The 13,689-nt window shown below is 34.5% G+C and overlaps 1 protein-coding gene across 1 annotated transcript in view; it reads left to right on the top strand.

The window, feature by feature from the left end:
* The window catches only part of VPS4B (vacuolar protein sorting 4 homolog B), a 28,845-nt gene extending 15,703 nt beyond the window's left edge, over window positions 1-13,142 (top strand). The window contains exons 6-11 of the mRNA XM_026675368.2: window positions 151-307; window positions 1,988-2,136; window positions 2,353-2,434; window positions 3,224-3,443; window positions 5,514-5,651; window positions 10,724-13,142. Of these exons, the coding sequence (XP_026531153.1) occupies window positions 151-307; window positions 1,988-2,136; window positions 2,353-2,434; window positions 3,224-3,443; window positions 5,514-5,651; window positions 10,724-10,825 (848 nt within the window). The 3' untranslated portion in view covers window positions 10,826-13,142. The remainder of the gene's footprint in view (window positions 1-150; window positions 308-1,987; window positions 2,137-2,352; window positions 2,435-3,223; window positions 3,444-5,513; window positions 5,652-10,723) is intronic.
* The last annotated feature ends 547 nt before the right edge of the window (window positions 13,143-13,689 follow it).

Here is a 13,689-nt window from a genome sequence, read left to right as displayed (position 1 = left end):
AGCCTGCGCAAAAAGGGAATGCAAAAGGGATTTTTAAAATTTGTTAAAATATTTTTTGAGAAGTGTGTGACTGCTTTGTACGTGCTCAATGAGCAGGCAACTTACTAGATTTTCTAAAACACACATATCATGTCACCCATTTATTTTTAGGGAAGCGAACTCCCTGGAGAGGGATCCTTCTCTTTGGACCTCCAGGAACTGGGAAATCCTACTTGGCAAAAGCTGTTGCAACGGAAGCTAACAATTCTACATTCTTCTCTGTATCATCTTCAGATCTTGTCTCAAAATGGTTGGGAGAAAGTGAAAAGTGAGTAGTAACTGATCAAACAATTTAAACATTTGGAATCTTAGACCCATAAATAAATTTAAATAGCCAACTATTGCCTAACCTAAAATGTTCAAAGTAAATATAGAAATAATTACACCGTGGATCAAGGTAGGCAAGCAGCCACTGATACCTGACTAGAATTGCAATATTCTAGCATGAAGCTTTTCTTCTTCCCCCCACTCCAATTTATTATATTCAATCTATGCCAGAATCCTATGAAACAGAAACTATCTGTATCTCTGGTTAATTTATCCTTATGAGGACTGATTCTGTTGTTCTCCATTGCTCTGTCATGTATCTCATGTATCATTCACAGCAGCAAGACCCATTTTACAATAGTTACTCTTTTTTAAAAATAATTATTCCTTATGTACCATAAGGAAAAAAAATCAAGAAAAAAATCAGACTTATAATCCTGAATTTCTTACTGATGAAGAAGTAAAACAGTGGTGTTTATAAAATAATTTATACTTCTGTACAGGTGTAAAGAAAATTTGATGGTTTTGCATGTTTCGTGATGCCCATTGATGGGAAAATGCTAGGAGTTAGGATATCTTGTTGAGGAAAAAAATGAATGCACAGCTGAATGAACAGCTACATTAACTGATTTATGGTCTTCTTACACTATTTAGCTAAACAATGTGCTATTCTCTGACCAGCAATTTGTTAAGGTATTGAGATTTAAGAACTGACCAGCAGTGAATAGCTGCCAGGTGCTGTGAATCTGATGTAATATAGGCTGATGTAACAAGAGTGATTCAGCATAGTATAGGTATTTCCTTTTAAGACTGGAAATTAAAAATCCCTTTAAGAGGTGTGTATATAAATGGCAGCCATTAGAGGACATGGTTCCTTTTCCTTGTGTCCAGTATTCAGTGCAGAAGTTCTCTGTGTGTTAAGAAAAAGAAATCTTGCTTGTAAACCACTGTTAATGTCTAAGTCTCTGTGTGCTGCGTGTTGATCCAAATCTAGGCATTGTTACAATTTTACTGTCTGCTGGAAGAGGACAAATGCCATCTTCTGCTCCCCGGAGCACTATTTTCAGATAAACCGTTCCATAATATCTTCATCAGAATAAGCATTTTTGCTTTTAATTACCGGGCCCCATGTCCTCTCAACCATTCATTGTTCATTGTTTGATAAAATGGTGGAATGAATTAAAGGTAAATTTTATGCAATTTTTATGTGATCAAGGAATAAGATGATGGAATAAAAAGATGTTAGGATGATTAAAGAATAGATAACAATAAAATGAGTCAGAAGGAAAGATGGTCTTATAAATTTGTGAATTACTCCCTAAAACATGTGTCCTTCACAAACATTTATTTTAGAAATATTTAAGGCTATCCAATTCCTATAACAACTATTTATCACAGATTATTTAACTCCTTTGCCGAAAGGATGTTTGATCATTAAAAGCTGTTCCAAGAATTTATGACTTTACAATTTAATTTATGAAAACATGTATAAAGCAATTGAATGAAAGTCATTTTTATCTGAATGACTACCTTAACTAAAATTTAATTGCAAAAGCTTTAAATACCTTCCTACATGTGGTAGCTTGACATTTTACATTCACATTTTACACACATAAAAAGTGGTTGTCTTCCTGTGCTTTATCATTGCCTTTTCTTTAATACAATTTAAATTGCTCCCTAGGCTGGTGAAAAATCTATTCCAACTTGCCAGAGAAAATAAACCTTCAATTATCTTCATTGATGAAATCGATTCTTTATGTGGTTCCCGAAGTGAAAATGAAAGTGAGGCAGCTCGGAGAATTAAAACAGAGTTTTTGGTTCAGATGCAAGGTAAATTATTAAAGTAGTTAATTAGAGTACTTTAAAGCATGAGTGTATATTACGTAAAGGCTATAATAAAATACAGTGGTGTTTAATGACTACGTGCATGAGCGTGTTTAATATATAATATGTGGAGCTGAAAGTTTTACGGTATATTTATTTTGTAACTTCTTTATGCTAAAGATTCTACAAATGGGCGCTTATTAAATTCATTTATTTTTTAAGGAGTTGGAACAGACAATGAAGGAATTTTGGTTCTTGGAGCTACAAATATCCCTTGGGTTCTAGATTCTGCCATAAGGAGGAGGTAAAGAATTGACTTCTCTCTTACGGTTTGAGCCAGAATGGTTCATGGTTTCAGAGCATTTTTGACTGGAAAACTGATTTTACATCATAGTTAAAGCATTTCCTTTGTTTATGTAAACAGGAGATTTTTTTGACATCCGCATAAATGAGGTGTTATTTTATCAATATCAAAAAAGGGCACCGGGGTAGTATAACATTACATCTTATAATAAATAGCAATAGACTTATGTGCCACTTCACAGTGCTTTACAGCACTCTCTAAGCAGTTCTCAGAATCAGCATATTGCCCCCAACAGTCTTGGTCCTCATTTTACCCATCTCAGAAGAATGGAAGGCTGAGTCAGCCTTCAGCTGGCAAGAATTGAATTACTGGCAATAAGCAGAATGAGCTTGCAATACTGCATTCTAACCATTGCACCACTACAATGCAGAGATAGAACATTTTGTTCCATTTAACAGGCAAATTTATTTATTAAAAACATTATTTTCACATAACAGGAAGCAGTGTCTGTCTAAAAGGAAACTAGGACTGAAGCTCAAACTTGGCAAATAATACTGGAAATATTCTGCCTTAATTCTTATTCCCAGTTCTGGTTGCCGATCCAGGAATGTTATACCCCAAGCGACTTTTTAAATTTAGTTCTTTATTTGCTGTCTTGCAAAACTTGTTTTGGTAAATTATTTAATTTACATTAAATACTCTAAGGAGTGTGACCGTCATGTTCAGCATTTGAAATGCTGTATTATGGGCATGGATAAGAGTTAATATTTGTGATTTTTTTTAAATAAGGTTTGAGAAGCGGATTTATATTCCCTTACCTGAAGATCATGCAAGAGCATCAATGTTTAAGCTTCATCTTGGGACTACTAAAAATACCTTGTCTGAATCAGATTATCGGGAACTTGGAAAGCGAACTGATGGCTATTCGGGGGCTGATGTTAGCATCATAGTACGTGATGCTCTAATGCAACCAGTTAGGAAAGTTCAATCAGCAACACATTTCAAAAAAGTGAGTAGCTGGATTTCTTTTCTTTTTGCCAAGAATCAAAAAATATTGCCTAAGGGACCTGATACCATGTCTCTGAAATGCAGCATGAACTCAAGATTTCCTCATCTCAGTCTAACTTGAGAGTGCTTGTGGTGGAAAGCACTCAATAAGTTCTATTCTTGGAGCAGAAGAGGATGAATGAAAGCAATAGTTAGCTCATTAATTAACTCAAACTTTTTCCTTGAAGTTTTCCTACAGGTTGGATTTTTAAAAAAAAAAGGTTTGTAAAGCTCAGTTTTAAGAATTAAGGCCTGTTTGTGAAGCTCAGGTCTCTTGGGAGAGGAGCTGTTGGAGTTGCTATTGAGAGAGTTAAATAAAATATTCTCTTTCTTTTCCCAACCTCTCCATCTACTATCTCTTAGTTCTTTTACTACTACTAAAGGGGTATGTTTGGTTTGGAAACATTAGTTCTGGCAATGTACAACATTAGTTCTGGCAACATACAATGGCATAGTGCAAAGATGGCGGAGAGGTTTCTTAGACTGAACTGTTTTTTTGTGGTTTCATCTGATATCAATATATACCTGATTTACTCTGGGCTTAAAAGTGAAGTTTTATCAAAATTTCCCTGGTTAAATTGGAATTACTACTTTTAAAATTGGTTCCATTCTTCAATAAATTAATTTATAATATTACTGAGCATTACAATATTACTACCCCATGTGGGAGAAAGATCCAACCTATTTTTCCATTTCCAATATTTGGGAGGGTGGGGGAAAAAGCTACTCATTTAGCAGTTATGACTGGAATAATACACCGGCAATAAAACATTTTGTACCAGTTTTCTCTAAGTATAACATTTGAGGTGATGTTATTGATGTTATTTTCCCACTGAAATTGTTCCATTTTTATAACTGTTTTCACATTTTCTTTCTATTTCTATATAATAGACTTTTACCTGTTTCAGTTCAACTGAATTGTATATAGTAATTGTATATACAGTATGTAATAGATTGTACCTAACAGAAACTGCTAAATGTTCACTATTAAATGTTCAATATCAATTAGAAGATTTTCAAGTTCAGTTAAATTCTGAACAGTCTCCCTTACTTCCACAGTTTTTTTGTTGCAATGCTGCTAACTTCAGAATATTGAAAATAACTGAATGTGGAAGAGTAAATATCTTACTTTTACCCTATTAATAATAACATATTTAACATGTTGTAATGTAAACAGACTATTGTCTCTCCACTGAGCAAATTTCTTATTTTTCAGTTGTTCATAAAATAGAAATTCAAGGAGGAACTAGAAATCTAGGTTTATTGTTTATTGTTTCTTATATTTAACCAAATGTAAGAAAGTTCTTCGGTACTAGTCTCTCAAAATTGTTTATTTCTGTGTATATCAACCCACATATATCTGCAGACTGCAGATCTGCAACCCGCATATATCTGTGGAAGGTCTTCTTTTTTCCATTAAAGCCATGAAACCGTAAGGAGATATATGTAATCCATTTTGAAGCCCATATGACACAATTGGCATAATAGTATGATTAGCGAGGCCACCACATTTCTTTTTGTAGATTACAGATTGTTGTATCTAATCCTTGGCCTTTTATTAGACCATATACTTCTGTGTTCTAGTTGTTTATACCTTATCAATATGAGATGGAATAATATGAAATAAAATAATTGTCTTGGTAAAAATATTAATCTTTTTGCTGCAAGTTTTCCTAACCAGGACAAATGTAATTTCTTTCATTAACGAGTTCTGTAATGTGTTTCCAAATTGGTAAATAATTGTTTTTGAATAGGCTTTTTTGTTTTTGTTTTTTGTCAAAGAGTCCTATATATTTAATCTTTTTAGCAATAACGTTAAAGCTGGTTAGACAAAAGATGGGAAGTAATTTTTATATTTGTTACTATTTTTGTCAAAGAGATTTCTATATGTTCAACCTTTTTAGGAGCAATGTTAAAGCTGATTAGACAAAAATGAAACACCTGTATTGATGAACTGACCATTATTCTTCTTAATCGTATATGCCTCTAAATATTTTCAGTCTTGACCTCAAAATTCTTGTTTGTTTCAAAGGTGAAAGGACCATCGCTATCAGATCCGAATGTTCTAGTAGATCTCTTCACCCCGTGTTCTCCAGGAGAACCCAGTGCCATTGAAATGACCTGGATGGATGTACCAGGAGATAAACTTCTGGAACCTGTTGTTTGTATGGTCAGTGTTTATTTATTATGAATATTTTGACTTTGGCCTGCTGTAGCATCTTAGAATAAAGATCACAGATTCAATTGGGGAGTATTTTCAGAGACCTCAAGTAACTTCTAAATCCTTACGGATTGCCAAAGTGGCATGACAGATTGCAAAGGATGCCTGGCTCAGAACAAATGGAACCCTATACTTATCCTGATACACCTTGCCTGGGCTGAGCACCTCCCTCTTGTTTCAGTGCATGTCCTTTTTTACATCTGATAATCAAAAACTTTTGTGTACATTTGTCATTCTGTATCAATCTATAAATCCTAATGGCTACTATACTAGCTCACAACCACCCTATAGACAAAATTTTAAAGCTGGGGTTATTATTACTATTATGTTAATTATAACTCATAGCTGTAAACATATTTCATCCCGCCTCCTGTTTCCCTAACCACAACAAACTCTGAGGTGGTTTGGATTGAGATAGAGAATGACTCAGAGTCACTCAGATAGTTTTCATGCTTAAAGTAGGCCTAGACGTCAGTGTCCTGTTTCTACGCCAACAACTTTACCACTATACCAAAATTGTTCTTTATGTTTATGTATAAATACATAGGAATGTATTGTGTCAAAGTAGATACCTGATCATTTAACTTAGGTTTAGTTGCTTTGACTTATCAGTAATTCAAGATTCAAAATGAAGCCTTTTTAAGTCTTTGAAAATGCTAATAATTGAACTGAATTTTTTTTTTATACAAATCGGGTATGGTACTAGATAAGTTTTTTTAATTGTATAGTGTAATTTATGCTTAATATTATATTATTAATATAATATAAATAAGAATTCTCTTAATTCTTAATTCTAATTTTCAGAATTCTCTTCTAGAATTCTGAGTTAACCTTAAAGTTTAAATGATTCGAGAATTTTTGCTATCATAAAGCTTGTAAAGATTGAATATGAAATATGGAACATAATAATGTAGGCAAAGAAGATCAATAATTCAAGATTCTTACCCAAAAACCTACTGCATCATTATTTAGAATTAGGTTACTTGCATTGCAACACAGTGATGTGAGTTTGTAATAATCTCTTTGCAGATTATCTAGTCTGAAAGATAATCTTTAGTTTCTGTTAAAATATTTGTGAAATGTAGCCCTCAGCCACTGAAAGTTTTTCTACCTTTGGCTTATGGCATAACAAGTTTCAGGATCCCAATTAAATTATGGCTTAATGTGTTATATGAACTCAGTGATTTAATTTCCTCAAATAGATAAAAATGAATAAGAATTACAGTCATATGCAGAAATAAGTACACCCCACTGATTTTTTTTAACTTTTTCGATATATTTAAATATACAAATATTTGATCATTTCAAGAATACTAATAGATAAAGGGGATATAATAAATATGTAAGAGCTGTGGTGGCACAGTGATTAAAATGCAATATTGCAGGCAAAATCTGCCAATTGCCAGCAGTTAGATTGTCACGGGCTCAAGGTTGACTCAGTCTTTCATCCTTCTGAGGTGGGTAAAATGAGGACCCAGATTGTTGGGGGCAATATGCTGATTCTGTAAACTGCTTAGAGAGGGCTGTAAAGCACTGTGAAGTGGTAATATAAGTCTACATGCTTGTGCTAGTACTATATACCATTTACATTTTGTAATCCATTGTATAGATTAATGAACATAAATGCAAAGCCAAGCATTTCAGTGGATTGCTATACAGGTAGACCTCAATTTATGACTGTAATGGAGCCTGCCCATCACGGTCATAATTCATGATGGTGGTAAACACGGTAGCTCATGCGTCCAATTTGATTTTACAGCTTTTTTTAATGGTTAGGCACATGTAATCATTAAGTAAACCAGTCATTTACTATGGGTGCAATTTTACTAAAAACCGGAATTACCCATTTTTGGCAAAACCATCATAAAACACAGTCATGGGATCATGCAAACAGCCATAAATGTGGTCCTGTTTCCAAGAGGCCAAAGGTCAGTCACGTGACTATGGGGACATGACCATTCTAACTTCAAATAAAGATCATAAGTATCCCCAGATGGGACCATTGTAACTTTGAACAGTCACTATGCAACCAATACCATGTGACTAACCATACTTTTTCACATGACTGTATCTGTCATGAATTAAAAAGCATTGCTATCAGTTCATTCACCTTAACACACAGGAATAGTTTCCTTCAACACCAATTGAAGTTATTTACAAAATGAGCTCTTGGCTTGCAGTCATACTTTGTCAACTTCTAAGCAAGTAATAGTATGCCTCTCTCAAAAGCGGGGAAATGATTTTAGTTACAAAAACATGCTTCGGTAGGTGACAACACTTGGCTGATTTTATCAGGGCTCCAAGTGGTTTAATACTTGAATGGAAGAAGACTTGCAACTACCAGGACTGTAGGCTGCACTGGGAAGTTGAAAAATATCGTAAAAGAAGGCAGAAGGCAAGTTTCTGATCTAATGTTGCTAAACAGCTGCCCACAAAGTCTCCATTGTTGACTAAAGGAGACCTTGCCTTTTGCAAAAGTGATGCAAAACAGCTCAGCCTTCTTAATAACTTAATCCAAATCTAGGGTTCATCTCTTGCTTGTTTATATATCCAGATAACAATTGTTGCACAAGCAAACAAACACTACGTTAGATGCTACTTAAAAGATTTTTTAAAATGGCGGCCTGATTTGAGAAATGCTAAAAAAAAAAATCTTCTTTATAAAAACTTAAAAGTTCCAATGTTAAAAAACCAGCTTAAATAATTTTATGTTACAAAACATTGAAGTAAATCTAGACCGAAGCTGGGTTCACATACCATGTTAGTTCAAAATCCAATTTGTTTTCCAGTTGCTTCGTATATTGCATGAATCCATCTAATTATTGCATGTGTTCATGTATGTGTGGTGTGTATCTCAATGCTTAAACAATTATGGCTTAATATAATGTTTCAACTTAAATCAAAGTTATCCCTTTTAAGACAGATCAATCTAACGTCCTCTTGATTTCAGTAGACCAAAGTATAACTAAGCTTTCAAATAAAGTTTCTGGAACCTAGTGGAAATGATATATAATGGTTCTCATTGTAGATACTAACACTAAGCATCTATCGAGAGAGTGGCACCAAGCTAGAAACTGGGAGATCATCAGTTCTTGCTTAGGGCACAAAAGCAGTGGGATATCTTAGTACAGTCACTCCCTTTCTAGGAGGAAGGCAATAGCAAATGTCTTTTGAAAATGCTGCCAAGAAAACCTCCGGTGATTGCCAAGGATCAAAGCTGATTCAAATGCACACCCTTCCCCAAAGAAAAATGATATAGAGAGTTGAAGTAAAGAAGCATATGCAACATTTAATTTGAAGCAAGAGCTTCAAATATAGAATACAAAATTAGCAGTGCAAACATGTTCTTTCTTTAGGGCTCAATAGAGACTTTCTGAACTCTTATCTTCCTTCTGTTTCAAAGACCTGAGAAAGTATTGCTGAACCATAACAAGATGATGGCCTATTTTATGGGGTTTTTTTTTTAATTACAAAGCATAGAAAGATCTTTCTGTGTAAGAATGTAATTAAATGTACTAGTTCGAAGCATTCATAGGCACATAATTTAATCTCCCAGATGTGGCATTAGTTCTACTAGCATTGTATTTTCTATGCAGAGACTGCAGATTTGAATCGCCTTTGGGTTCCCTAAGTTATCTGTCACATACCTTTCTTTCCCATTCAATCAGCAGACCTGCTCTGCCAGGAAAAATATCCTCTCCCATTGAGGTTGCATGACACATAACGATAATCTGACCAACTCAAAGCCACCACCTCTCTTTTCAAAACTTGTTCGGAAAAAGAGAAGCTGTTTTAAACAATTACGAGAAAGGCTTTCTTCATTGACTACAAATGTATTTTGATTTCATCTCTGAAGAGGCTAACTTATGCCATCGAGGGGGTGTTTGTCTAGTCTCCCTATTACATTTCTGCAGTTAACTTCTTCACTTCACTTTGTTTGCAATAGAAATAACTATCCATAGTGAAATATCCCATGGTTATTTTGTTTTCCTATAAATCTGCATTTTGAAATCTTTCTCTAGAGTATTTTAAAATTCTGAGTTAAGGAAGAATGAAATCTACAACCCTTTGGGCTGTAACACACAAAGTAGTAAAGCATTGTGAAATGTGATTGCTGGTTGGAAATGTTTAGGCTGTACTATATAAGTAAGTGCTTGAAAGTAAACCACTTAAGTGAACTTAGCTTCTGAGTAGAAGCAGAGGGCTCTGCTGTTAATCGTAAGCAATAAAATCATTTTACAGCAATGCATTCCTTCTAAGTACAGATAGTGCTTGACTTACAGCCACAATTGAGGCCAAAATTTCTGTTGCTAAGCGAGACATTTCTTAAGTGAATGTTGTCCAATTTTACGATCTTTCTTGCCACAGTTGTTAAATGAATCGCTGCAGTTGTTATGTTAGTAACACGGTTAGTTCTTGACTTTAAAAAAAAAAAAAGTTGAGTCCAAAATTTCTGTTGCTAAGCGAGATAGTTGTTAAATGAGTTTTGCTCCATTTTGTGACCTTTCTTACTACAGTAGTTAAGTAAATCTGGCTTCCACATTGATTTTGCTTGCCACAAGGTTGCAAAAGGTGATCACATGACTCCGGGACCCTGCAAGCGTCATAAAGATGAACCAGTGGCCCAGCATCTGAATTTTGATCACATGGCCATGGGGATGCAGCAATGGTCATAAGTGTGAAAAACTGTCACAAGTCACTTTTTTTGGTGCCATTGTAACTTCGAACGGGTCACTAAATGAACAGTTGTGAGTCGAGGACTACCTGTACCAGTAATACAGAGGAGAGGTAGCTTATATTGTTAGATTTCCAATAATATTGTTAGACTTCTGATTTGTGATTATTATTTGAACAATTGTTTGAAATGTTAGAGGCTGTTATGGTTTCTTTGTTTTTATAGCTCCTTTTGCTTTTCTTCTCCCATGCCATAACTCATTGTAATTGTAATGTGTGTGCTATCTATATGAATATATATGATGGAGAAATGTGCAGCTCTTAACTCTCCTTTCCTTTATGTGCAGGCTGATATGCTGAGGTCACTAGCCAATACAAAACCAACAGTAAATGAGCAGGACCTGGAAAAACTAAAGAAGTTCACAGAAGATTTTGGACAGGAAGGCTAATCCCAACAGCTCTCTAATCCTATTATTTCTTTATTTGGCATTATTGCCTCTGTGTTGCCAATAAATAGATTGCTCGTTCCTTCTTTTGCATATGAACTAAAGAGCCTCTTGCAAAGCTCTTCGGGCTTGTATATCACTTTCCAAAAATATCTATTAAATGTCATTTATCGGGAGCACGATAATAGGACTTGTTGGCAAAAAAAGAATGGACTAATGTGGTATATATATTTTAACATTTGACAGCCCCTTTGGAAAAATTCTCAGTAAGAAATAATATATGCTACCCCAAGTCAGAAGTATTTATAAGCTCCTGTTGGCCTAAAAAATACTTCAAAAGTATTTTTTTAAACTGAATTCTATTTGGTTGTCAAGTGTTGATTTTTATAATCGGTGAATTTACTTTCAAAACAAATGTTCTCTCTTGAATTATCATCTGGAACTAGGTAATGCATATGATTAAAATGTTCCTATCAGTTGGGGTTTCAGAAGGAAGGAGGCACTGAAGGTCAATACTTAATTGCGTGCAGAATTCAAGTTCTGGTGTTTTGTTTTGTTTTATTTCTGCAATATGGTATTGCCTTAAAAACATCAAGCATTGTTCTGAATAACTCACAGACATTCACTGTGCAACCTACCAGAGAATAGACTTGAAATGTAAATAGTGTGTGAGACAATTTCTCTTCCTGTCTGATTTCATCTTGCTTTATTCTCTATAGGAATTTAAACCAAGCAAGGGACATATTCTATTAAAATTCCATGGAGAAATCTGAAATCCACGTTTTTAACCAGTCATTTGTTGACAGTAGTTATTTTCTGAACTGACTGTCGTTTTGAAAGAAGCTCTAGGAACAAAGTGCTAAACAGCCTGAAGTTCCTAAGGATGCTCAGGAGCGATGCTGTTCTTCAAGATTTACCTTTAAAAATTTAGAAAGAAAATCTATATTGTTAGTTTAATAGATAAACTATATTAAATATTAAGCACAGTGCATGTTTTGCTCCCAAAGCCTTTTGTTAAAAAGTATGCATTTTAAATAAATTCTCAGTGCGATCTATAAGATAACAGTGACCAGTTTCAACATCACATTAAAAAAGTTTTTACTGAACCTCAGGCTTAAAGTCTTCCTCCTTCCATATAACAGAAGGTGCAGTTACAAGTTTCTTGCTTCTGGATTACTTTAAGTGCAGTCTGCCTTGCATTCCAAAATCAATAAATTATAATTAATCTTATACATGTTTTAAAATAAGCAAGCTTCAAACCATGGGTAATGAAGCCTTATTAAATATGCCAGAGTTAAAATTAATCAGAATTTAAGATTCAACAAACATTAGCCTCTGGTTAATAAAAAGCAGAAACTTCCAAAATTTTGGCCAGGTTGTGAGGGAGAAAAAGGAAATATGCAAATCCAGAACATTGTTCTCGTCATATTGAATTGTGTTCAAATGCAGCCATGACAGCACTTGAATTTGTGCCTTGGAAATTTGCCCTGGTTGTAGATAAGTGAGTGCTGTAGTATCTATGTAACACAAATCGCATTTCTGTTAAGGAAATGTATCTTGTAGATGCTTATGGTGTTGCAGATTTCTCTGTAAAGTACTATATGGTCATCTTAGAGGTTTTGTCTCCTTCTCATGTCTGTATTTTGTGTACTTTCTGAAATCATAGGAATGGTTGAAATTTGTCACTGGATGAAGTAAGTTGCAAGATATCATTAGTTTACATTTCTAATGTTAGAATCATATATACCTTTATGTTAAATATATGGACTATTTTGCTCAATATGACTCTGCAAATTATACTTTGAAATCTTGTGAAAGGAACTTTTGAGAACATGTCCAAGTTGTAAAGTCATGTACATTATCCTCATGTCATTTTGTCAGATCTGTTTGCTATCCCGTTTATGCTTTTATTTATTGCCTTTATACCCTGCCTTTTCTCTGGGAACTCAAGCCAAAGTGCAAGGATCACATTTCATAATATCCCATGAACAATTCTGTGAGGTAGATTGTGCTGAAAGAGATGATTGGACCCTGTGAATTCCACATGGAGTGGGATTTTGAACCTGAGTCTTCCTAATCTATGTCCAGCCATTTTTCCTTCAATTTTTCACAGCTTGCTTCCTGTGCCTATTGCAATATATTTGTTTTGAAAAATACAAGGTCTTGAAAACAGCTATAATATTTCATAAAGATTCACTACAGTACTGCTATATGGGCATATTTACTAAATATTCAACACTTTTACCATGGAAACTGTAGGTCACCAAAGTTCTCAAATGATATAAAATTAAATTAAAATAAATTTGGTATTATATATGTATTTCTGATAAAATTACTGCTTTTTGTCCAGCCAAGTGATTCCCAAGTGGGAGTTATACCCAAAAATTCTTAGTACCAATAGAGCATCACTGACTTTTTCATCTATTGACTGTAGAATCTTGAACCTTCCAAAATGTAGGATTCCATCCTGTTTTCCCACGGATGAAGAATTGGAAAATTTTGGCAAGGCATCATTCCATCATTCCTCTGCTCAGACTTGCAATTTTTGGTAGCTTGGTAGTTTTCATTTGGGCTCTTTTTCTACATGATAGGAACTACATTTTAGCATCAGTGAAGTGGATAATATCTGGCTAGTGAGAAGATTGTTCTGACTACTGTTCAACTCGATTTTAGAATTGAGGGTGTGTGACTTACGAATTTAACAACCTATCAATGCAGTCATAAAGCACAATGTCGTGACCATCTCAGTGATGGCAATCCCAGCTGACCCAGTAGCTGTCACAACCACAGGATATGCAGGTTGTTAAGCGGGAAGAGATGGGAGTCTCAAGTAAGCAGACTGAAAGAATGTGGGAGACCAGGTGAAG

This window comes from Notechis scutatus, chromosome 3, assembly GCF_049901735.1.
Source record: "Notechis scutatus isolate UNSWTSFEM ecotype Mainland chromosome 3, rNotScu1.2, whole genome shotgun sequence".
Taxonomy (NCBI): Eukaryota; Metazoa; Chordata; class Lepidosauria; order Squamata; family Elapidae; genus Notechis; species Notechis scutatus.
Note: the sequence above shows the minus strand (reverse complement) of the source record. Positions and strands in the feature narration are given on the sequence as shown.